Source organism: Geotrypetes seraphini, chromosome 12 (assembly GCF_902459505.1).
Source record: "Geotrypetes seraphini chromosome 12, aGeoSer1.1, whole genome shotgun sequence".
Lineage (NCBI taxonomy): Eukaryota > Metazoa > Chordata > Amphibia > Gymnophiona > Dermophiidae > Geotrypetes > Geotrypetes seraphini.
In genome coordinates, this window is record NC_047095.1 from 59,836,887 (window position 1) to 59,863,919 (window position 27,033).

Sequence of the window (27,033 nt, forward strand, 5' to 3'; positions counted from 1 at the left end):
GGTCCATCGTGCCCGGCAGTCCACTCCTGCAGCGGCCCCCCAGGTCCATGACCTGTAAGTGTTCCCTACCTAACCTAAAACATCGATACCCTGTTCGCTTAATGTCCTGTAAGGTAAACCTCTATCTGTACCCTGTTATCCCCTTCGCTTCCAGGAAGTCATCCAGTCCCTTTTTGAACCCCAGAATTGTACTCTGTCTTATCACCTCTCCGGGAAGCATGTTCCAGGTGTCTACCACCCGTTGATTTCCAAAAAGCAAGTATCAAAGGACAACAGAATAGCAAATGATCTAATGTCCCAACTTCAAGATGACAGTGCCAGCATCTATTAGACTTAGAGCTATCTAACTTCTGTAAACGAACTGGGGTCCAAAATGCTCTATGTAACAGAAAAAAACCAAGTTTGTCTCATAGATGCTGACACTGTACATCTCATCCTCCAAGTCCAAATTCCAAATGTTCATTGTTTCTGTTGGAAGAATTGCAAGCAAACAAGGCAGGTCAGATCTCTTCAGGTACTTTTTCCAGGGGCAGTAATCAAAAGAAGACCCCCGCAGGGTTTGTACCAATAATCAAAAATATAAAGTATGCAAGGAGTTGCTCTAGCATGCTGATTTTTGATTATTTATCCCAAAAGATTGAAAATATAAACATATTGCTTACTGTATGATCTTTTTCAAGACACTTTGAAAAGTATGATTTAGAATGTACTCTTACTCTTAACAACTCTAGAAACGACAAATTATTTACTCTTTAATATCCTAGTATTGACAATTGTTCTTCCATTGTAACGCCCATTTATAAATCTTTTGTAAGCCACCTTACTCTTTAACAACTCTCGAAATGTCAAATGATCTACTCTTTACTACTCTAGTAATGACAATTGTTCTTCCATTGTAACCCCCGTTTATAAATCTTTTGTAAGCTGCCTTGAACTGTAAGGTAATGGCGGAATAGAAATCTCTAATGTAATGTAATGTAAGTCTAAAAATTAGCCGTCTCATGAAAACATCACAACCGTTTGCATTTTTTTGGTTCGTGACATTCACTTTTTACGATTTCCATTTTAATGTGTAGGATGGAGAAAAGAAAATGAAAGAAAAACAAGATGAGGAAGAAAATAAGAAAAAGGAAGCAGAGGAGAAAAAAACAAAGGCTATAGACAAAGTTGACAAGGATGAAGGCAAAACTACAGAAGAAAAAAATAAGGAATGGAAAGAGGAAGAGCAAAAGCAAGAGGACGGGAAAGAAAAGGAACATGAGGAAGTTGCTGCTGAGGAAAAGACAAACGTGGAAGTTGATGAGGAAGGTACATATGAGGAAGCTGGAGAGGAAGGAGCAGAATCCAAACTTAAAGATGAATTGTAATATAAGCCACAGCTTCCCATGTAGTTTTCAGTCTCTAGAGCACTCAGCTCTGCGCTCTGATGGACTACCTGTTTCAGGTTTCAGAGGAATTGGCACAAATCATTCATCTCCGAGGGCTTGCTGCACTGGAGGAGTTTTTTCCCCATCGATAGTCTATGAGAAAAACACTCACTGGGGAACTGTAAAGTCCGCCTAAAGTTAGGTGCCTACATTGGCGCACCTATCCAATGTAGGCGCCTAACTTAGTTGATTAATAGGCTTAATCGGCACCATTAATTGGCACTTAACACCTCATAATTGACGTTAATTGGAATTGACAGGCACCTAATTTGGTAGGTATGATGCTCTAAAAGTTAGACGCCCTGTTCAGAGCAGCTACCTAAAAGTGGGCGTGGTTAGGGCCAGATCATGGATGCTTGGGAGTTAGGCACCTGTTTTGAACTTAGGCGCTCGTATTTAGGCCACGAAAACCCTGGCCTAAATACAGTCTGTCTAAAAGTTAGAACACGTAGCGACGCCTAACGCCGCTTAGGTGGCAATAAGCATGATTGAATAGAGTTTGGCCAGCTTTTATAGAATTGCACTTAGCGCCTAACTAGGCGCCAATTTTTTAGGCAACCTATATAGAATCAGGCCCTTAGTACATTTAGTCTATTGTGTTACGAATAGCTTAAGTTTAGGACAACTTTGTATTTACAATCTATTTTAAAATTCTACTTTGAAAATTACCAAAACTTCACTTCCTGGCTTTCTTTTGAAAGAGGTATGAAATGCAGTTCTGGGAATTTTTCAATGCTTGGCTATCGTACAAAACAAAGGAGCTGAAAACATGCACAAAATAAATGTGTAAATAAGAGGCAATGCCTGACTATAAACCTTGCTGCCCTTGTGCTCTGCAAACACTTTTCTTTGGTTCCATCAGATATGTTATTCACGTGTGTAGTTTTTAATGCAGTCTGTTCTACTGTATGTTTGCCTGGAAACCTCTTATCCACCGGGCACAAAATGTGTGGAAGAACAAAACTTCCCAAGGTTTAGAAATTATGTCACATATTTATAGAGACCTTTTTTTTTAACTTTAGATCAGACTTGCTCACAAAAGTCAGTTTCCAATGTGAAGAATTGCACTGCTGTACATTCACAAACAACTGTAGTTTGTCTTTTTGATATATATTTTTTGTACAATAATTGTGGGGCATGGGATATGTCATGCACAACATCTAGAAAACAGGTGTATATGTACAATCATTTTTAAAAAAGGCAAAAAACTTACAGCTGTAATTTTGGGATGCATTAAACATCTTTTTTTCCCTGTTTCGGGTACTAATTGTCTTGCTTTGCTTGTGCAGCCTTCATTTTTTTCAACTTTAAACAAACCTAATCACCATCTCCAAAGTACTGGAGCAGGGGTCAGCAACCTTTTTAAAGCAAAGAACCATTTTATCCTAAATGTTTGAACCCAGATGTACAAAGAGCCACAATGGGTAGAGAAGGGGATTTGAGATATTCCAGGTCACTCATTCTCTTCCCTTCCCAAGGTCTAGATTCTCTTCCCTCCAACTCCTCACAGGTTCCTGTACCTCTCATCCCTCCCCCATCCCACAGGCAAGACTCTCCCCTTTCCAGGCCCCAACCCTTTGATCTCCCTACCAACCCACAATTCCCCCTCCCCCCAAGGGCCTGTCTAGGTACCAGGTCCAAGTGGGGGATCTTCGGGGCAGGAGCATGGCCCTCTTATATAGCAGCTCAACCCTACAATTCCCCTGCCCCCTCTACCACCATGTTTAGATAGGGCCCCCCTTGCCTACCAAGGTACCTGGTAGTCCAGTGTGGGTCTTCGTGGCAGAAATGCAGCCCTCTCATTCCTGCTTCCTCACGGCTGCCTTCTAAAATTACTGCTGTGACCTTATTTTCTCTTCTTTATTAATTTCCAGGTACTTTAGTTAGATTGTGAGCCTTCGGGACAGTAAGGGAATTTTTTAAGTACCTTCTTACTTCTCATTTATAATCTTAATGTATATTTTCTTCAAACCGCTTAGAACCTAACGGATGTAGCGGTATATAAGAAATAAATTACATTACATTACATTTTGTATTTCCTGTAGTACTGCAATACAGTACAGTACAGTACTGCCACAAGAGAACATGGCAGCCACTTTAGAAGGCAGCTGCGAGGAGGCACGAGCAAGAGGTCTGCGCTCTTGTCACAAAGACCCCTGTTGGACCACTAGGCACTTCGGTAAGACTGGGGAGCCATGTGAGAAGAGCTGCAGCCACATCTGAGAAGAGCCGCATGTGGCTTGCGAGTTGCAAGTCGCCAACCCCTGTATACAGAAGTGACTTGAGGAGAAGGGTGATGTGCTCTTAACCATAATGCCACTGCTGCACAAAGGCTGGGAGGTCTTCCCCCACTAAAGCCTGTGCATGTCATTTCCACAGTATACTCAGCAATGGCCATCCTGAGGAACAGAGCTAGGCTTGGGATTCGAATCTAAGCTCTCATGCACAGAAGCACACAGCACTGCTACTGAGCTGTCAGACTGGCTGGGATTTACATGACTGAGCTGACCCATATCAGCAACTGAATTAGTGTTTTAAAAAGATAAATAAGAATTTGTATTTTGCTCTTATTTTAGATATTGACCTGTTTATATGTTACACACTATCTTTTAAACACTGTAAATAGCCTCTGGAAAAACCCAGACATGACTTATTTTTTGAGGTTTGTCTGGGTGCCCAGATGTTTTTTTAAAAATGAGAGAGTCTGGGTTTAGCCAGCTTTCCCGACTCCCCCAACTACCTCCTCCCCAGGCCCGGACATTGTAATTGAATCTTTGGGCAGCTGGCAGCAGCAACAAGGTAAGCCTGCTACCACTGGCCTGCCCTGAAAGTCACCCCTCTACAGCAACTTCCTGTTCCCGTGTAGTCTGAACTTGCAGAGAGGTGGCTTCTGGGCCAGGCCAGTGGTAGCAGGCTTACCTTGTTGCTGCTGCCAGCTGCCCAAAGATTTAATTACAGCGGCTGAGCCCAGGGAGGAGTTAGGTGGGGAATCAGAAGCAAGAGAGGTCATGAGATGAAGCAGTGTTAGAGGAGGGAAGGGGGCTGGAGAAACAGCAAGGAGGGAGGGCTGGATAAGCATTGTGGAAAGGAGAGAGTGCTGGAGAAAAGAGTATGGAGTGCTGGATGGAAGGAGAGACAGAAAGCAGATTTGAAGGAGAGAGAGGGGCACCTGTGGGAGAGGGAGTTGGGGATTGGAAGGAGAGAGAGAGAGAAAGAAGCACCCATAGGAGAGGGGTGTTTGAAGGAGATAGAGAAGCACCCATGGGGAGGAGGGTTGGAGGAAGGGAGAGAGAGGTGGGAAGTGGGGACCAAGAAAATGGCAGTGGCTCCTATGTGCGTCCCTTGGCTGAGCCGGAAGTCTTCTGACATCAAAGAAAGCTCCTCTTATGTCAGAGGGAAGACTTCTGGCTCAGCCGCGGGACACACGTAGGAGCTGTTGTCCACAGCTTTGTGTAGAGAAATGACTGTGGCTGGAAGGAAGGAGCTGGCCAGAAGGTAAACACCCACTTGAAGGAATCACGTACTTGGAGCACAGAATGGAGGGAGGGAGAGAGAGGGGCACATTGGGACTCAGGAGAGAGGGGGAGGGATGCATTGGAACTCAGGAAGGAGGGAGAGGGATGAATTGGAACACTGAAGGTAGAGCAGGACCCCTGTTCGTAAGTACAAGTCCAATGTAAGTTGGATGTTCGTAAAACAGGGACTGCCTGTATATTAAAAGCAAGAAGCTGGGAAGAGAATCAGTTGAACCACTAGACAACTGAGGGATAAAAGGGGCTCTCAGGAAAGACAAGGTCATAGCAGAGAGATTAAATGAATTATTTGCTTCGATCTTCACCAAGGAAGATGTGGGGGAGTTACCAGTGCCAAAAACGGTATTCAATTCTGATGAATCAGAGAAACTCAAACAAATCTCTGTAACACTGGATGATGTAATGGGTTAATTTAACAGTAGCAAATCACCTGGACCAGATGGTATACATCCCAGAGTGCTGACAGAATTTAAAAATTAACTTGCAAAGCTATTGTTAGTAATTTGAAATTTTTCTCTAAAATCCAGAATACTTGTAGTATCGAAAGAGTGGAGGTTAGCCAACGTGATGCTGATTTTTAAAAAGAGTTCCAGAGGTGATCCGGGAAATTATAGATTGGTGAGTCTGACATAGATGCCGGGTAAAATGATGGAGACAATTATAAAGAACAAAATGACAGAACATTTACATATTAAAGTGCAAAAACTCTACTTGAAAGGCTAAGAGTCTCAATCCAACGGAAGAAAAAGCCTCAGGTCTTATTGGTAGAGCCCAATGCTCAAACCACCTCCGCTCACATCATCGGCAAAAAACTTCCGTTAGAAGTGACTATATGCCACAGCAGTTATCTTATATGGGACTGAAATTATTAACAAGTACGTAGTAGTATTATTTTTAATCATCTTTACAGAACTGTGGATATAGTGGATGTCCATAAGCCCTGAGGAAACGGCTTGACTCTGTGAAACGTTGGCTAGATGAAGGACTCCTCTAGATTATATATTTACACAGTTTTTTTGTAATGTTAATAATCTCAGTCCCATATAAGATAGCTGCTGTGGCATATAGTCACTTCTAACAGAAGTTTTTTTGCTGATGATGTGGGCGGAGGTCGTTTGAGCATTGGGTTCTACCAACAAGACCTGAGACTTTTTCTTACGTTAAATTGAGACTCTTAGCCTTTCAAGTGGAGTTTTTGCATTTTAATTATTAATTTTCCCACGTTACCATAATCATGAATCTAATAGAACATTTAGAAAAGCATGGATTAATGAGAAAAAGCCAACATGGATTTAGTCAAGGGAAATCTTGCCTCACCAATCTACTACATTTCTTTGAAGGGGTGAATGAACATGTGGATAAGGGTGAGCTGGCTGATATTGTGTATTTGGATTTTCAAAAGGCATTTGACAAAGTGCCTCATGAAAGACTTCTGAGGAAATTAGAGAGTCATGGGATAGGAGGTAATGTCCTATTATGAATTAAGAACTGGTTGAAAGACAGAAAACAGAGAGTAGGTTTAAATGATCAATATTCTCATTGAAGAAGGATAAATAGTGGGTTCCCCAAGAGTCTTTTCTGGGACCGCTGCTTTTTAACATTTATCAATGATCTAGAGATTTGCTGATGACACAAAGTTGTTAAATTGCAAGAGGATTGTGAAAAATTACAAGACGGCCTTGGGAGACTGGGCATCAAAATGGCAGATGATGTTTAATGTGAGCAAGTGCAAAGTGTTGCATGTGGGAAAGAGGAACTCAAACTATAGCTATGTGAGGCTGGGCTCTATGTTAGGAGTCGCTGTCCAGGAAAAGGATCTAGCTGTTGAGGATACATTGAAACCCTCAGCTAAATTTTTGGCAGCAGCGGCTAAGAAAGCAAATAGAATGTTAAGAATTATCAGGAAAGGAATGAAAACCAAAGATGAAAAAGTTATAATGCCCTTGTATGGTATGGCTGCACCTCGAATACTGTGTGCAGTTCTGGTCGCCATACCTCAAAAAATATTTAGCAGAATTAGGAAAGGTATAGAGAAGGGTAACGAAAATGATAAAAGGGATGATCGGATGACTTCCCTATGAGGAAAGGCTAAAGCAGCTAGGGCCCTTCAGCTTGGAGAAGAGACAGCCCAGGGGGTGATATGCTAGAGGTCTATAAAATACTGAGTAGAGTGGAAAGAATAGATGTGAGTCGCTTGTTTTTCTCTCTTCAAAAATACTAGGACTAGAGGGAATGCTATGAAGCTACTAAATAGTAGCTTTAAAACAGACCAGTGAAAATATTTCTTCACACAACTTGTATAATTAAACTCTGGAATTCATTGCTGGAGAATGTGGTGAAATCAGTTAGTATAGCGATGTTTAAAAAAGGTTTGGATAATTTCCTAAGAGATGTTCATAGGCCATTAATGAGATGGCTTGGGGAAATCCACTGCTTATTCCTTGGATAAGCAGCATAACTTGGGATCTAGCTAGATACTTGGGACTTGGGTTGGCCACTGTTGGAAACAGGATACTGGTTTTGATGGCAAGTCTTATGTTCTTACCTAATGCAATCCTATTAAAACATCCCTGTTCCCAAGCAGCGGCAGTAACACGGTTTACAAAATTCAGCAAAGGCCCTCTGACAGACCTATGGTGTCTTGCTCTCTCCTCTTACAGAGCTTCCTGTTACCACCAAAACCTGTGCAAGGGGACAGAAGGGGGTGAAAGTGCAACACCCCATCCCTCCACAGGCCTAGTGCCAAATTTTGTTATCAGCATTGATTCTGCTGCTGCTGCTTGGAGAGTGAACCACTTAATAGGATAGTGATGCAATGGTGGCAGGCCTAGACTAAGGCATGGCAGTGGAAATAATGCTTGGCATCAAAATTTGGCACCAGAAACACTTTATGTTGTTTTTGCTTAAATCCAGGCCTTTGTAACTTTTTCTGAAGACTGCAAAAAATCAGGTTACCACTTGGTGGCAGTCTATCATGTCCCAAATTTAACTAGATTTTTCTTTTTGAAATGTTTTGACTTGTTATTCTCCCAAACAAATTACTATATATAATATACTGCAAAAATAGTGCATCTAAAAGAAACAACTCCTTGTTATTGTCATATAAGTGTGGTAAGCTTTTGGAGCATATTCACTGAAACATTAAAATCAATGTTTTCATTTTAGAAGTTCATAATGAATTTTAAAAATTTTATTGGTTTACTGTGGACACATTCAGGCATCCCGTGGTGGGGATGGGATGATTCATCATGAAATAGGATTAACTCCCTCCCATAAGAATTGTGAATAATACAAATGCTAATATCCATTGCACTTTAATAAGAACATAAGAACATAAGAAATGCCTCCGCTGGGTCAGACCTAAGGTCCATCGCGCCCAGCAGTCCGCTCACGCGGCGGCCCATCAGGTCCAGGACCTGTGCAGTAATCTTTTATCTATACCCCTCTATCTCCTTTTCCAGCAGGAAATTGTCCAATCCTTTCTTAAACCCCAGTACCGTTCGCTGCCCTATAACGTCCTCTGGAAGCGCATTCCAGGTGTCCACCACACGTTGGGTAAAGAAGAACTTCCTAGCATTTGTTTTGAATCTGTCCCCTTTCAACTTTTCCGAATGCCCTCTTGTTTTTTTATGTTCTGAAAGTTTGAAGAATCTGTCCCTCTCTACTCTCTCTATGCCCTTCATGATCTTGTAAGTCTCTATCATATCCCCTCTAAGTCTTCTCTTTTCCAGGGAAAAGAGACCCAGTTTCTCCAATCTCTCAGCGTATGAAAGGTTTTCCATCCCCTTAATCAGTCGTGTCGCTCTCCTCTGAACTCTCTCGAGTAACACCATATCCTTCTTAAGGTATGGTGACCAATACTGGACGCAGTACTCAAGATGCGGACGCACCATCGCCCGGTACAGCGGCAGGATAACTTCTTTCGTTCTTGTTGTAATACCCTTCTTGATTATCCCCAGCATTTTATTCGCTCTCTTGGCGGCCGCTGCGCACTGTGCCGTCGGCTTCATTGTCATGTCCACCATTACCCCCAAGTCCCTTTCTTGGGTACTCTCATTCAATAACATCCCTCCCATCGTATAGCTGTGCCTCGGGTTTCTGATTCCCACATGCAATACTTTACATTTCTCAACATTGAACTTCATCTGCCATCTCTCTGCCCATTCTCCCAATTTGTCCAAGTCCCTTTGCAATTTTTCACAATCTTCCTTTGTCCGAGCTCCACTAAATAGTTTGGTGTCATCCGCAAATTTTATTATCTCACTCTTTGTTCCTGTTTCTAGATCATTTATGAATATATTAAATAGCAGTGGCCCGAGCACTGAGCCCTGCGGGACACCACTCGTGACTTTCCTCCAGTCTGAGTAGTGTCCCTTCACCCCTACCCTCTGTTTCCTACCCGCTAACCAGTTTCTGATCCATCTATGCACGGCTCCGTCCACCCCATGGTTCTTCAGTTTCCGGAGTAGACGTTCATGAGGCACCTTGTCAAAGGCTTTCTGGAAATCTAGGTATATGATGTCTATGGGGTCTCCTTTGTCCATCTGTTTGTTAATTCCCTTATGTAGACTTTGGATGAATTTTTTTTATGAATTTTTGATACTGGGTAATTAAAACATTTTGAATTCTTTTTCTCACCTGGTTTGATTTTATGCCAATGGTTTATGGATTTTTTCATGAATAAATGTAAAATATTGGACATAATGATGTACAGGGCAGGTCTTATTTAGACCTTGTGTCTGGTGCTCATCACTCATGAGATCTTGCCCCCAACAGTGAGCTTTGCCCGTACTGATGTCTCATTACTATTGTCTTAGATACTTTTTCTAGTATTTATTTGAGTCTCATATTCTGGCATACTCTCACCAGGTGTTGCCAATTGTGTTTTGAATATTATGATTCATCTTGGCCATTTAAGAGCCACTAGTTCAGTGGATGTTTCATCGTGGTGGTAAGGGGTAAAACGCGGACCATAACTGCATGTCCTTAAAAATCTTCATTTATTGACAGCTGAGGTTTCAGATTTCATGTCTGCAGGTCCGTGTTTTAGCCTCTCATTCCACCGCTGTAACTGTTGCCGTTTCTAACCCCATGGATCTCTGCTGACGGTTTTATTAATAATAATTAATTTGAGGAAACACTTCAGCTAAGGGAGGTCTGCGTTTTACTCCCAGAGGCCCACCATTTTGGATCAATGGGCTTTGAATGTGGAGTCACCATGCTTCCCTCCTGCTTCCATCTTTGAAAAAAGGTATAGGAGGGTGTTAGGGTAGCATTCAGTGGCAGAAGGGAGTAGGCTTCCTTCCTGCCTTTCCTGGGGGGGGGCACCTGACACAGGAGTGGGCCTTTGGTGGCAGGAGTGGGCATCCCTTCTTCCATTTTTTCTCACACAGGGGATAGGGTCACCATGGCAGGAGAGAGTGGGTACTTCTACCATTTTGCAGCTGCAGGGGGGTAGTCGATTTGGCAGGAGGGAGTGGGCATCCCTCTTGCCCTTTTTTTCTCATGCAATGGGGGGGGGGGCGTCATGGCAGGAGGGAATGGGCATCCCTCCTACTGATTTTCACTAGTGTAGGGGGAAGGATTCCTACCTCCCGCTCTTTGGTACCCTGTCCCTCTTTATCTTCCTAGCTCCTTTCCTATAACCCTTCATTGTAGCTCCTTTTCAACCTAACCCTATAAACCGTGCCGAGCTCTACGCTTGTGGAGATGGTGCGGTATACAAACCTAAGGTTTAGTTTAGTTCATCAGGGCTCATCAGGAAGGCCAGTTATCGGCAGGGGATAGGCTTTTATTATGGGGCAGATATTATGCATATGTAACATGCACAGCATTTGTACCCATTACAAAAAAAGGTGCGTGGCAGGCGGCTTTCCCCTGCGTCTCTCCTGTTCGGGCTTTCCCTGCCAGCTCTGCACATGTGTGAGAGTCGCTCTCACAGTGATGAATCAGACAGGAGAGTCGGGGATTACGATGAATCTCCACATGAATCATTTGCATGCAAACTTTTTAGTACATGAATAGCTCTTTTTGAATCAGCCAAAAATCGGTTTGGAGCATATCCATTGGCCAATCAGACCTTAGACTTAGTGGGGATGGGCAGACCCACTATGCCTAAGGCCTGATTGGTCCAGGCTTCTCGAGCCTGGGCCAATCAGGCCTTAGGCTTCGGTGGGATGGGCCGGGCCCGCTTCATTTCGACGAGGCGTACCTGCGAGCTCAAGATGTGCAAGACCCATCTAAGAACAGGTTTGGTGGAGTGGAGGTTTGGGGGTTGTTAGTGCAGGGGAGGGGGGTGCGTCTTTGGGCAGGAGGGATTGGGCACCCTCCTGCCAGCTATCGATATTGTCAGGGGGAGATCGTATTGGTTAGGTTATCTAATATTGAGAACGTTTTGTTGATTTTAAGATTATTTTCTGTGCTGATCTGTTTAGAGTAGTACTCTTTCTTCTTTTGCGTCAGTGGTGATTTATATTCTAGGACTTTCTGGCGCCACTTAGTCTTGTTTTATGAGGAGGGGTGTTAATGCCAGTAGCACTCAGTTTATCAGCAAGCTCTTTTTAGGGACATAAGTGCTTAGTCAAACCACTTCTGATGATCTTTGGATTCCTTTGATGCCTTTGAGTGGGATTTCTTCATTGGTCATTTTCCAGTGGTCCAGGAAGTCTTGGTTAGGGATGGGGGGGGGGGATAGTAATGAGTTATCTATTTCATTCCAGTATACTTTGTTTCTATAATAAGAAGCTACTCAGTGAGTTAGTTTGGTTATTGATATCTCTTCCTAGGATATGGTGAATTATAGGAGTAGGTGGTCTGACCAAGGTACTTAGGATTGAGACTTAAATTGTAGGTAGTTTGTGCTTTTTGCTGAAATGGAGGATGCGAGTAGATCTAAGTGATGGCCCTTTTTGTGTGAGTGTTGTTGAAACAAGGGTTTGAAGTCTAGCTCAGTTAAGAGATTTGAGGAATTTCATGGTTTGAGAGTTTGTAGATTGAGTCTAGGTGGAGGTTGAGGTCTTCTATGATGAAAGTAGAGTCATATTGTAATGTTGTTCTTGAGATGATGTTTGAGATTGTGGTTCAGCTTCTAACCACTTTCCAGGAAGTATGTAGAATAGTATGCAGCTGATGTGGTGTTGGTAAGAGTTGCAGTTTGTCTACCATTAGTAGTTTAGTGAGGTGAGAGTTGTAGATTCCATGATTTAGATGTGAAAAGATGATTTATGCAGTATCACCAGACCGCCACCCCTGCAACCAGTTCTCGATAGGCGAGTGATTTTGTAATCTATTGGGCAGAGTAGTTGTAATCTGGGGTCATCTTGTATTGGTATCCATGTTTCGGTTAGGAATAGAAAGCCAGGTTGTAATTCATCAAGCGGATCTTTTATAATTTCAGTCTTGTTGACCACTGATCTCACATTAACATATCCACATGGAATCGAGGTGAGTACAACTTCATTAGTGTAAATGGTTGGGATTCTTATTTGGTTGTCTGGGTTGGGTTTAATGATGTGATTAAGAACATAAGAATAGCATTACTGGGTCTGACCAATGGTCCATCAAGCCCAGTAGCCCGTTCTCACGGTGGCCAATCCAGGTCCCTAGTACCTGGCCAAAACCCAAGGAGTAGCAACATTCCATGCTACCGATTCAGGGCAAGCAGTGGCTTCCCCCATGTCTTTCTCAATAACACACTATGGACTTTTCCTCCAGGTGCCATTTTCAGGGCTCAGACTATTAAAATGTCTGCCCTATACTAGTCCTACTTCCCAACCACTGGAGCTGCCTTCAAAACCCACTCCAGCCCATCCTTATCAGACTTGCCATATATGGGACACAGACAATAGAAGCCCATCTGGCATGTCCTCATGTTCCAACTCCAACTAATGATCAACAGAATTTTTTTTTTTTTTTTTTGGTGGAGGAGAAATTAATGTCTCTTTTTACTAAACCACAGTAGAGATTTCTACTGCAGCCCAGAGTGCTAAATGTTCTGATGCTACTCCTTCTCCTATGAGTGTCAGAGCAGTTATGGTAGAAACCTCTTACTGGAGCTTAGTAAAAGAAAGCTTAAGCTTTCATTTGCTAATAGAAAATAGTGCTGAGAGTAGGGTTCAGTGTCTGTATATACCCTAAAATGATTTCCACAGGGTGGGGTGGACAGAATAAGGCATTGAGGTTAATACATATATGGAGAATGCTGAATTTTGCAGAATGGGAGGGGGGGGTTACACCTAATTCTCTAATCTGATAATATATACATCAGAATCAATTATCTGTTTGTGGACTAGGCACTTATGGGCCACTGAAAAGTTCTCAGCCCAACCAAGAAGAGAATGATGTGAAGCCATGAAACTTACAAGTTATTCCACACTTTGCTTGACATTTTTTCATTTCAATGATATTAAATGAAACAAAAAGTCTAAACAAAAAAAGTGTGGAATAACTTGTAAGTTTCACGGTTCTACATCATTCTCCTCTTGGTTGGGCTGAGAACTTTTCAGCGGCACCTCATAGTTATGTAGAAGTGTCAGTACTTTAATTTGTAATGAATAACTGGAAAAATTAAATATTATTATTTGTTAATACATAAAATTTATTACATAACGATATTTGTGCATACAAGTAGAAGTTAAATTGTGCTAATAAATTCCAAATTTGGATAATGCACATTGGTATGACTTATTTGGTGCCAACTATTACCAGGCTTTATGATAGTCTCACTGACAAGAAAGTTTCAACAGTAACTTGTAAACCTCTTGCGATTGCCCTCACTATGCAATTGATCAACATTTCTCTGATCTATTTTATGATTGAAACAATAGAAGGAGCAATTCTACACACAAAGTGGACTGTCGGAGGACTTTGGAGAAGGATCTGTCAAACACACCTTGGGTTCTGCATCCACAACCCTGTATGTCATATCTGCCTGTCCAAGTTAGACTGTAAGCTCTTTTTTCAAAATATATAATTTATATTCTGCATATGCTACAATTCTATGCGGATTACAAATTATTCATGTACTCAAGCACTGCGGGCTCCTATGCTATCTAAATGTACCTAGGGCAATGGGGTTTAAATGACTTGCCCAGGGTCACAAGGAGCAGTGCGGGATTTGAACCCACCACCTCAAGGAGCCGAGGCTGTAGCTCTAACCCCCTGCACCACATACTCCCACAGGGACCACCTTCTGAGCAGGGACCGCACGCCTTCCAGCACTAGAGCAGTGATAAATAGTAGTAGACACCTGATTGGTATAATTCCAAATAAATTTTTAACATGATGTAATGATTTCTAATGCAGATGATGATGATAGAAATAAAGCATCCTCTGCTCTCAGGAAGACAGAGATTCTCTTGATCGATACCTGCAGATCCAGTCAGAAGACATCAGTAGTACAGTATTGCAACCTGGCTCGATTCAAAGGAGCTTTGTTTTGATCAGAGTTAACACTTCACTTCCTGCCAACGCAGCTGCTGAATGCCTTTGTAGCTGTTTTCCTTTAATAATGACTCATATGCACATCGGCTTGAATGACAGTCATTTTCAGAATTCAGTTTTACTAAAAGCAAAGTACTGTAGACAGAATTGCAGAGCAGTTATGTGGTTCAGATAAAAACACTATTAGCATTTGGATGAGTTCAATTGACTACCAAAATCTTCAGAGGACCATTAAAACATACCTATTGCAAAAATCTCTATGTTCTTAGACTATCATTATATAAAATGTCTATATTGTTATAATTCCTGGAAATTAACAGTTATTTTACATTTTATAATCTACCGAAAGGCTTTGGTGGACTATAAATCAATAAATGTAATGTAATTGCAGTCTTGGTACTTTCACTCAGGTAAAATTTTATGGGGACTTCTCTGTACTTTCACTTAAGTACTTTGACCAACACTGGTAACATCAACTTTGGGAATGAAAACATGGTCAGATCATGCCCCATGCTGGGTGGACCTGAGGAAGGAAAGTAGCCTCTTGATAATGATCTATTGAGGAAGAAGGCACTGATGAAAGCCCACAACTCTTTAAGGGCCCCTATGGGCTTTGCTGCATTTGCCATGAGAGAATCACGACTGTGGCTTTGTAAAAGGGGTTCGAATCCCATACTGCTCCCTGTGACTCTGGGCAAGTCACTTAATCCCCATTGCCCCAGGTACATTAGAAAGAGTGGGAGTCCACTGGGACAGTTAGGGAATAATGCTTAAGTAATCTGCATAGAATTGTAGGATATAAGGAATATTAGATTAAGGAGCATTTTGAACAACTTGAGGAGTCATTGGTGGCAGTACCAATTATAAGGGATATCTTTAAATGTGTTTACCACGGAGAAGGTGGTGCATCAAAAAATGGCATACAGAAGTGAATAATTAGAGGTCTCGGTAAATTTGCAGTTAGAGAATGACAAAGGGATAAATCTTCCTCAGCCCCGTGGGATCTCTCTATCCCTGTCCCATCTCTTCGAGCTCTGTCCCATTCCTCATCTGCACAAGCTTTAAACATGTATGAATGCACAAGCTTTAAAAGCATAAGTGTTTGAGGCATGTGCAGTTAAGAACATAAGAATAACCTTACTGGGTCAGACCAACGGTCCATCAAGCCCAGTAGCCCATTCTCACAGTGGCCAATCCAGGTCCCTAATACCTGATCAAAACCCAAGGAGTAGCAACATTCCATTCAGAATCCTAAAGAGTAACAAAAGATTTTGGAACCCCAAAGAGCAGCAACATTCCATGCTACCAATCCAGGACGAGCAGTGACTCCCCCATGTCTTTCTCAATAAGAGACTATGGACTTTTCCTCCAGGAAATTGTCCAAACCTTTCTTAAAACCAGCTATGCTATCCGCTTTTACAATCTCTGGTAACGCGTTCCAGAGCTTAACTATTCTCTGAATGAAAAAATATTTCCTCCTATTGGTTTTAAAAGTATTTCCCTGTAACTTCATTGTGTGTCCCTTAGTCTTTGTAATTTTTGACTGAGTGAAAAATTGATCCATTTGTACCCATTCTACTCCATTCAGGGACAGAACTTGTGAGTATGGGACAGGGATATTAAGATCCCATGGGGATGGGGACAAATTTGGCCTTGGGTTTTTTCTATTTGCAGGCAAGACAAGAGGTAGGGTCCAAGAACACATTGAGGGAAATTAATTTCAATGATTCTGGACTAGAATTGCTGTAATTTTTCAGTGCTCCTGATAACACACCTTACTTTTTTTTTTTTCTCCAGTTTATTAAGCAGACGTAAACTTATAGATAAAAGATTTCCAGGCCAGGAATTGCAAGAATGGTCTTTGAAAAAGACTGCTTCACTACTCCATCCAATATAGATTAGGTTGTTTGGACATAAACAGTAGTTTGTTTAACAAAGATTAAACCTCTTTTGTAAAGGAACTCTGTGAACAATGTTCAGAATTTAAATATACATAGTAACATAGTAAATGATGGCAGATAAAGACCTGAACGGTCCATTTAGTCTGCCCATAAGTGATGCATGTCAATAACAAAAATCATATGCATGAATACAGGATGTCCTGTCAGGGCAGGATTAATTCGTTGAGGGTCCCTAGGCACACAAGTACTCAGGGCCCCCTGCCCCACCCCACCCCATCATGCGCCCAGGCGGGAACAGGAAGCTGCGTCAGAGGGAAGCTTTGGGCAAGCAGCACTGCTTGCACAATTACAGTTCCCGTTGCCTTTCTTACCCGCGTTGCTTGCTTGTCTTACTTTCTGTCGATGGGGGGGGAGGGGGGTTGCCGATCGATACTGGAGGGGTCCATTGCCGTTTTGGAAACAACAATGTTGATGCCTTCCTTCATTGGGCCCCCCGACCATTTCGGGCCCTAGGCACATGCCTACTTGGCCTATTGGTTAATCCTGCCCTGTGTCCAGTGCTGTACTCGGAGAGAGCCCCCAGGAAAGAGACTTAGGAGTGCTTGTAGACAAGTCAATGAAGCTGTCCGCACAATGTGTGGCGGTGGCGAAAAGGGTGACCAGAATGCTAGGAATGATTAAGAAGGGGATCACAAACAAATCTGAGAAGGTTATCATGCCGCTGTACTGGCCATGGTGTGCCCCCACCTGGAATACTGCCTCCAACACTAGCCGCTGTACATGAAAAAGAACATAGTACTACTCGAAAGGGTCCAGAAAAGAGTGCCAAAAATGGTTAAGGGACTGGAGGAGTTGCCTTACAATGAGAGGCTAGAGAAACTGAGCTTCTTCTCCCTTGAAAAGAGGAGACTGAGAGGGGATATGATCGAAACATTCAAGATATTGAAGGGAATTGACTTAGTAGAGAAAGAGAGAGATTGTTCACCCTCTCCAAGGTGAAGAGAATGAGAGGGCACTCTCTAAAGTTAAAAGGGGACAGATTCTGTACAAACGTAAGGAAGTTCTTCTTCACCCAGCGAATGGTAGAATCCTGGAATGCTCTCCCGGAGGCTGTTAAAGGGGAAATTACCCTCCAGAGATTCAAGAAAGGGTTAGATAAGTTCCTGCTGAACCAGAACATACACAGGTAAGGCTATACTCAAATAGGACACTGGTCTTTCACCTAAGTGCCGCTGCGTGAGCGGACTGCTGGGCACAATGGACCACTGGTCTGACCCAGCAGTGGCAATTCTTATGTTCTTATATGTAAGAAAATCAAATGTGGACTGGTAGACGTGTTTGAGGATATACAAATTTTCACACAGGAATAGGAACAGTTTACTGAACGATGTGTATCTTGTACTGGATGTTTGTGGCACTCTTAAAAGCTTCTAGTGCAAACTGTCAAAAGAGATTCAGCTTGATGAAAGCCATTAAACTAAGATGAGAAGCTGGCTAGAAGCAGAACACCTTGGTGATTTAATGAGGATTTAAAATACATCTACACTCAGGAAATAGTGTTAATCTGGACAGTGTTTGTAATTTATGGGAAACAGAGAGAGGAAGAAAAGAGCTTTCTCACAATAATTTGTACATACCGGGTTCTTTTTCTGTATACTTTCAGTGACATCATCAATCATATCTTCCAGGTTTTCTCAGGCACAGACAGCCTCTTTCTCTTAGAATAGCAGTTGAGTCTTTCATTGTACTGGTGGATGACCCCTTGCCTAAACACCCACTGAGAGCCAAACAAGACACAGCAGTGCATATGAACCAACACCATGTGCTGCATGTTTATTGAGGTGGTATTTGACATATAAAACAAAAATATTCCCATTTTTAGACTCCAGTGGGGCCTGAATATAGTTTATTGTGCTTGAACTGACATGCGGGTCTAAGAAATATAAAATTGGAAGGAAATGCCATAAGTTCACAGAATAGATTGCAAACATCCAGTGGCGTACCTAGCATATGTAAAAACAACACTTTCAATGGGAGACTAGTGTGGTCATAAGATGTTATAGTAGTACAAATTTTTTGCAGAAGCAATGAGAAACCAGTGCCAGCTCTTAATTGCTCAAAAAGAAGGAAAAAACCTCAGAAAAGGCCCTCCCACCGCCACAATGGTGGATGTAAAGGTGGTTAAGCGATAACCTCATAGGCAAAACCTTCATTCAGAAGTGAGCAATTGAGTAAAAAACTGTGCTTCACATAAATGCTGAATTATAGATAGAGGAAAAAACCACTTATCTTGAGGCTGATCGGCACACCGACGGAGGCCAGCGTTTCACTGACAGGCTACATCAGGGTGTGACCCGACCAATCAGTCTGCAAAACAAAGAAGAAAAACAAAGGAACTTAGCAGTTTCACAATAAGTTTACTTCTTTCTATAACAGAACTAGAACGTACCTTGTAAAGAGCGAATACAGACGCTTCAAAAAAAAGTCCAAAAAATGGCTCCCATGGAGCGGCTCCGGGATTTCGGATTTTAAATCTTCGCGGTGGGAAACGTCACCACCGGAAGTGAGTTAAAGAATGACGTGGCAGCTGAGAAGAATCAATTTGATAAAATTTGATTAAAAAACTTTCAGATATCAACCTTACAATTTATCTAAGGACGAGTTTACTACTTTAAAAATCTTGCAATCCAATAAGGACATTAGGATTTGCAAAGCAGACAAAGGAGGGGGCGGTAGTGGTGCTTGACATGGATCACTACAAAACGATGGCATTAAGATTATTACAAGAACCCACAGATTACATAGAATTACATGAAGATCCTACTCCCCATTTGGCAATTCAAATTAGGGATTTCACTTTGGAAGCCCTGGACAAGGGGATTCTAAATAAAAAAGAATTTGATTATTTGAACATCTCTGAACCCAGATTCCCAGTCTTCTATGTCCTGCCGAAAATCCATAAAGATCTGAGAAATCCTCCTGGACGTCCCATCGTGTCGAGCCGCGGCTCCCTATTAGAACCTTTGTCTATTTTTGTTGACACTTTTCTACGTCCTCTTGTATCAAAAGGTTTTTCCTATTTAAGAGACTCTTCTCATTTTCTTTCCAAATTGTCTGAAGTAAAGAATATTAAAGAGATAACTTTTTTTGTGACTTTTGATGTGAAGTCCTTATACACTATTATTCCTCAGGCAGAAGCTGTTGACATTATCAGTGATTTTTTAAACAGCATTTCAATACCTCGGATCCCTGTTGATTTTGTGATCAAACTGATGTCTTTTGCAATGGAAAAGAACTACTTTAAATTTCAAGACAAGTTTTTTCAACAAGTCTCTGGGGTAGCCATGGGAGCGACCATGGCTCCCTCTGTAGCTAATCTGTTTATGCAGAATTTTGAAAATCTCTGGATAGTTTGTAATCCATTTTCTAACAAGACGACGATGTGGCTGCGATTCATAGATGACATTTTTGTCATCTGGACGGGGACAAGAGACGAACTTGATCATTTTCATTCATGGCTTAATTCCAGACATCCTAAAATTGAATTTAGCATGATATGCCATTCACACCAGATTTCTTTTTTGGATGTCATGGTTATTAAAAACAACGATACAATCAACACTACTGTGTTTAGAAAAGCCACCGATAGAAACACTTTTCTTGACTTCGAGCAACCATCCATTACCACTGAAACGTAGCCTTCCTACATCCCAGTTTTTTAGGTATCGTCGCCTATGTTCAGAGCTGTCTGACTATAAATTGCAAAGTAAACACCTGTACACCAAGTTAAAAACCAGGGGCTACCCAGAGTATACCCTCAGAAAAGCTTATAAACGAGCCAAATATTTGAATTTGAATCTTTTGTTTCTTCCCAGAGACAAAACAACAGAAGATAATATAGCTACATGTATTCTGCAATATTCCCCGAGTATGAACGGTATCACCAAGATCTTGAGGAAACATTGGGAACTTATGGCAGCACATCCCATGCACACTGAGACTCATCTTCGAATAGCATTCACCAGACAAAAAAATCTGAAGGAACTACTAAGTCCTGCTGATATCAGTTTAGCCTCATCTCAAACAAGGGGACCAAGTACTGAATCAACAGGACATTCAAAGTGTGGCAAGTGTTTGACTTGTGCTATTACCGTAGAGTTTACCAATAACTTTGTACACCCAGGTACAAGAAAAATTTATAGACTTAACCACCTTACTTCATGCTCTACCATGTTTGTAGTATATGTCATTTTTTGCCCCTGCCTAAAGATCTATGTAGGACAAACCACACGGACCTTTAGAAGGCGTATTACTGAACATAAGAGCTGCCTACTTAACAACAAGTTACAAGCTCCCCTGGTAGTACATTGCCTCGAGTATAACCACACTTTTGAGGATTTGCGCTGTTTTGTCATCGACCACATAAGAACATAAGAAGTTGCCTCCGCTGAGGCAGACCCTAGGTCCATCCTGCTCAGCGGTCCGCTCCCGCGGCGGCCCATCAGGCCCATTTCCTGAGGAATGGTCTATACCTATCTATACCCCTCATTGGAGAAGGAATGAACAATCGCCCTATTCAATTATTGCGAGCTGAGCAATTTTGGATTCACCTACTCAACAGTGAAGAGCCCTCTGGGCTGAATCAGAGACTGGAATGGAGTGCTTTCTATTAGGTAGTTACATCAGATTTTCATCCTTTTTTCAACCTTTTCTCAATTAAACTTTTTTAAGTTTTTATATTTTATTTTTGGTCTTTTCTGGATATCAGAACATAGTAAAAAGGAAGAAGAAAAAGAAACAAAAATTATATATATATAAAAAATCGCAGAAACCATTTGGTTTTGTTAAAATTAAATAAAAAATGCATGTTTCATTTTTATTTTTATTTACACACACATATATTTTTTCTTTTGTGTTTGTTTTGTTTTTGTTCTTAGTTCATTCACTGTTGAAGATCATCCTTACAACTTTTGCCGATCTTTTTTGTCAGATTCTTCTCAGCTGCCACGTCATTCTTTAACTCACTTCCGGTGGTGACGTTTCCCACCGCGAAGATTTAAAATCCGAAATCCCGGAGCTGCTCCATGAGAGCCATTTTTTTGGACTTTTTTTTGAAGCGTCTGTATTCGCTCTTTACAAGATACGTTCTAGTTCTGTTATAGAAAGAAGTAAACTTATTGTGAAACTGCTAAGTTCCTTTGTTTTTCTTCTTTGTTTTGCAGACTGATCGGTCGGGTCACACCCTGATGTAGCCTGTCGGTGAAACGCTGGCCTCCGTCGGTGTGCCGATCAGCCTCAAGATAAGTGATTTTTTCCTCTATCTATAATTCAGCATTTATGTGAAGCACAGTTTTTTACTCAATTGCTCACTTCTGAATGAAGGTTTTGCCTATGAGGTTATCGCTTAACCACCTTTACATCCACCATTGTGGCGGTGGGAGGGCCTTTTCTGAGGTTTTTTCCTTCTTTTTGAGCAATTAAGAGCTGGCACTGGTTTCTCATTGCTTCTGCAAAAAATTTGTACCACTATAACATCTTATGACCACACTAGTCTCCCATTGAAAGTGTTGTTTTTACATACATTGGTTTTCAACACATCTGAGTTGGTTGTACCTAGCATATGTGACACCCGGGGCCCATCATTTTTTGGCACCCCCCATCTGTACGAAAAACATGATTTTTAGTAACAAGCCACACGTCACAAATGAGTACCTAGGAAAAGCACAGTTACTTACCGTAACAGGTATTATCCAGGGACAGCAGGCAGATATTCTTGACTGATGGGTGACGGCACCGACGGAGCCCCGGTACGGACAATTTTAAAGTGATTGCACTCTAAGAACTTGGAAAGTTCTAGCAGGCCGCACCGCGCACGCGCGAGTGCCTTCCCGCCCGACGGAGGCGCGCGGTCCCCAGTTAGGATAAGCCAGCTAAGAAGCCAACCCGGGGAGGTGGGTGGGACGCAAGAATATCTGCCTGCTGTCCCTGGATAACACCTGTTACGGTAAGTAACTGTGCTTTATCCCAGGACAAGCAGGCAGCATATTCTTGACTGATGGGTGACCTCCAAGCTAACAAAAAGAGGGATGGAGGGAAGGTTGGCCATTAGGAAAACAAATTTTGCAAAACAGATTGGCCGAAGTGTCCATCCCGTCTGGAGAAAGCATCCAGACAATAATGCGATGTAAAAGTATGAACTGAGGACCAAGTAGCAGCCTTGCAGATTTCCTCAATAGGATTTGAATGGAGGAAAGCTACAGATGCTGCCATAGCTCGAACTCTATGGGCCGTGACAGAACCTTCCAGTGTCAGTCCGGCCTGAGCATAACAGAATGAAATGCACGCTGCAAGCCAATTTGACAGCGTACGTTTAGAAACAGGACGTCCCAATTTATTCGGAACAAAGGACAGAAAGAGTTGGGGTGACGATCTGTGGGGCTTAGTACGGTCTAAATAGTAAACCAAAGCCCGCTTACAGTCCAAAGTATGCAGAGCCTGTTCTCCAGAATGATAGTGAGGTTTCGGAAAGAAGACAGGCAGAACAATAGATTGGTTGAGATGGAATTCAGAGACAACCTTAGGGAGAAACTTTGGATGTGTACGCAGAACCACCTTGTCATGATGAAAGACTTTAAAAGGTGGATCAGCAACTAGTACATGGAGCTCACTGACCTTCCTGGCAGAGGTAAGAGCAATAAAGAAAAGTACCTTCCAAGTGAGAAACTTGAAAGGAGTGGTAGCCAAAGGTTCAAATGGAGGCTTCATTAAGGCGGAAAGAACCACATTGAGATCCCAGATTACAGGAGGGGCTTTGAGAGGCGGTTTCACATTGAAAAGACCCCGCATGAATCTGGACACCAAGGGATGAGCCGAGAGAAGTTTTCCATGAACTGGCTCATGAAAAGCAGCAATAGTGCTGAGGTGGACTCTGATGGAAGTAGACTTGAGGCCAGAGTCAGACAAAGAAAGAAGATAATCCAACAAGGTCTCCACTGCAAGGGAAGTGGGATCATGATGATGAAGAAAACACCAGGAAGAAAACCGTGTCCACTTCTGATGGTAACATTGCAGAGTGGCCGGTTTCCTGGAGGCATCCAGAATGGAACGAACGGGCTGAGACAAAAGAGTATCATGAGAAGTCAGCCCGAGAGAAACCAAGCTGTCGGGTGCAGAGACTGAAGGTTGGGATGCAGAAGGGTCTCCTGATGTTGTGTAAGCAGAGAAGGAAACAGTGGAAGAAGAAAAGGCTCCCTGGAACTGAGTTGAAGTAGAAGGGAGAACCAATATTGCCTGGGCCACCATGGAGCAATCAGAATCATGGTGGCTTGTTCCCTCTTGAGCTTGAACAAGGTTCTTAACATGAGAGGCAGAGGAGGGAAAGCGTACAGGAACAGATTGGACCAATCGAGGAGAAATGCATCCGCTGCCAGACGGTGAGGAGAGTAGAGTCTGGAGCAGAATAGGGGCAGCTGGTGATTGTGAGGAGCTGCAAAGAGGTCTATCTGAGGAGTGCCCCACTGAGCGAAGATGGACTGTAGAGTTAAAGGATCGAGTGTCCACTCGTGAGGCTGGAGAATTCTGCTGAGCTTGTCAGCTAAGGAATTCTGTTCTCCCTGAATGTAGATAGCTTTCAGGAATAGTTGGTGATCTGTGGCCCAAGTCCAAATTTTCTGGGCTTCCTGGCACAAGAGGCGAGAGCCTGTCCCACCCTGCTTGTTGATGTAGTACATCGCAACTTGATTGTCTGTGCACAGCAGGAGGACTTGAGGAAAGAGAAGATGTTGGAAGGCCTTGAGGGCATAAAACATCGCTCTGAGTTCCAGGAAATTGATGTGATGCTTCATTTCCTGGGCTGTCCAAAGTCCTTGAGTTTGGAACTCGTTCAAATGAGCTCCCCAGGCATAAGGGGAGGCGTCGGTGGTGATGACAAGTTGATGAGGAGGTAGATGGAACAGAAGACCTCTGGAGAGATTCGAGGATATCAACCACCATTGTAGAGACTGACGAAGAGATGATGTCACAGATATGTGTCGTGAGCAAGGATCCGTTGCTTGGGACCACTGGGTAGCTAGGGTCCACTGAGGAGTGCGCAGGTGAAGACGTGCGAAGGGTGTGACATGAACTGTGGAGGCCATGTGACCCAAGAGTATCATCATTTGCTTGGCAGAGATGGAACTTTATGGGAGTACCTGCTGACATAGAGATTGAAGAGTTTGAAGACGGTTGGACGGCAGGAACGCTCTCATGAGGACTGTGTCCAGCACCGCTCCAATGAATTGAAGTCTCTGAGTGGGGATGAGATGAGATTTGGGAAGATTTATCTCGAACCCCAGAAGTTGTAGAAACAGGATGGTTTGGTTGGTGGCCAGGAGCACTGTCTGAGATGAATTGGCCTTGATTAACCAATCGTCCAAGTAAGGAAAGACCTGAAGGTGGTGAGAGCATAGAAAGGCAGCCACCACAATCAGACATTTGGTGAACACTCTCGGAGAGGAGGCAAGACCGAAGGGCAGCACCTTGTATTGGTAATGACAATGATTGATCATGAAGCGGAGGTACTGTCTGGAGGCCAGAGTGACGGGTACATGAGTGTATGCCTCTTTGAGATCGAGGGAGCATAGCCAGTCGCCTTGATGGAGAAGAGGATAAAGAGTTTCCAGAGAAAGCATCTTGAATTTCTCCTTGACCAAGCATTTGTTGAGATCGCGAAGATCTAGGATGGGTCTGAGATCCCCTGTTTTTTTGGGGACCAGAAAATAACGGGAGTAGAATCCCTGCCCCTTCTGATCTAGAGGAACTTCCTCTATGGCGTTCAGAAGGAGGAGGGATTGAACCTCCTGAAGAAGGAGAGAAGACTGAGAGGTGTTCAAAGCAGACTCTCTTGGCAGACTTTGTGCAGGAAGTGTCTGAAAGTTGAGAGAGTAGCCGTGGCGGATGATGTTGAGGACCCACTGATCCGATGTGATGTTCTCCCAACGGCTGATGTAACAAGAAAGACGTCCTCCTATGGGTCGAGGGAGATGGGTAGATGGTGGAATACTGGCTATGCTTTGGAGAACCACGTCAAAAGGGTTGGGTAGACTTTTGTGGTGGAGGAGGCTTCACCTGTTGCTGCTGGGCTGGTCTAGGAGGTTGTCGCTGTTGTTGGTGCTGACGTCTAGGCTGTTGAGTAGCCGGTGGCAAGGGACGAGCAGCATAGTGGCGCTGGTAGGCGGATTGTTGGTGAAAAGGCCGAGCAGGTGGAGTCTTTTTCTTAGTCTTCAGGAGAGTATCCCACCGAGTCTCATGGGCAGACAGTTTTTGTGTAGTGGAATCCATGGACTCTCCAAAGAGCTCATCACCTAAACAGGGCGCATTTGCTAGGCGGTCCTGATGATTTACATCGAGCTCCGAGACTCTGAGCCATGCCAACCGATGCATGGCAACAGACATAGCCGTGGCTCTAGACGTCAATTCAAAAGTGTCATAAATTGACCTAACTAGGAATTTTCGTAACTGGAGAAGAGAGGAAGAACAGGCATGAAAAGCAGATTTTTTGCGGTCAGGGAGGTACTTTTCAAAAGCAGCCATGTTTTGTATGAGGTGCTTTAAATAAAAGGAAAAATGAAAAGCATAATTCCCTGACCTATTGGCTAACATGGCATTTTGATATAAACGTCTGCCAAATTTGTCCATGGCCTTTCCTTCTCTGCCAGGAGGGACTGAGGCATACACACTAGCTCCCGCTGATTTCTTAAGAGTGGATTCTACCAAAAGAGACTCTTGCGGGAGCTGAGGTTTGTCAAAACCAGGAATGGGGATAACTTTGTACAAGGAGTCCAATTTACGAGGAGCTCCTGGTACAGTCAGGGGAGTCTCCAGATTTTTATAAAAGGTCTCCCGTAAGATGTCATGGAGAGGAAGTTTGAGAAATTCCCTTGGAGGCTGGTCAAAGTCCAGAGCATCAAGGAATGCCTTGGATTTCTTAGACTCAGTCTCCAAGGGAATAGAAAGAGATTCACACATCTCTTTTAAGAAAGAGGTAAAGGATGTGGAATCCTGTTTAGAAGAGGGATCTGCAACAAGTTGATCCTCTTCATCAGAGGTACACTCACCCTCAGACAGAAAGGGCTCTTCAGAGTCACCCCACAAATCAGGGTCCCTAATATGAGAGCTACGGTCTCGAGATTCCGGAGTGGAGGGTTCCAGGTGTCGGGATTTGCGCGCCGACTTACCCGACCTCATAGACACGGTACCGGGAGATGTTACATGCTGCGTCGGCACCGAAGTCTGCACCGCCTGGTGTTGAGCTCTCGGTTCCGGTGCTAAGATTGGCATCGAAGTCGATGAAGCAGTGTGGACCGGTACCGACAAAGTGGATGCCGATAAAAGAGGGCGCTCCACTGTCGGTACCGGTGGCTCAGAACGGACCTGGAAGGCTCGGTGTCAAAAGTGCGGGAAGGAGTTGTTGCAACTACTCCTTAAGTTGCAATTGCAGGACAGCAGCAATCCGCTCGTCCAGCGAAGGCACCGGTACCGCCTTTTTCTTCTGCGGTACCTGCGGTGCCGCTCTACGCCCCGAGGATGAGGAACCCAATGTCGAGGGGCTCACCTCAATAGGGGCGGAGCGCTTCCGTGGGCGCCTCGAGGTCGGCAGGACTGGACTCGCTGCTACTGAGACCGGAGGACGCTCCAACGGGGAAGGCTTCTTAGCCGGCTTACCTGCGGGATGCGACGCCGGCGCGGTATTGC

General features: G+C 43.3%; 2 protein-coding genes across 2 annotated transcripts in view; one reads left to right on the forward strand and one right to left on the reverse strand.

Moving 5' to 3' along the window:
• LOC117346395 (calreticulin-like) overlaps positions 1–2,681 on the forward strand; it is a 59,825-nt gene extending 57,144 nt beyond the window's left edge. The window contains exon 9 of the mRNA XM_033915885.1: positions 1,077–2,681. Within this exon, the coding sequence (XP_033771776.1) occupies positions 1,077–1,367 (291 nt within the window). The 3' untranslated portion in view covers positions 1,368–2,681. The remainder of the gene's footprint in view (positions 1–1,076) is intronic.
• The window catches only part of LOC117346394 (zinc finger BED domain-containing protein 5-like), a 78,336-nt gene that overhangs the window by 16,111 nt on the left and 35,192 nt on the right, over positions 1–27,033 (reverse strand). The window lies entirely within an intron of this gene.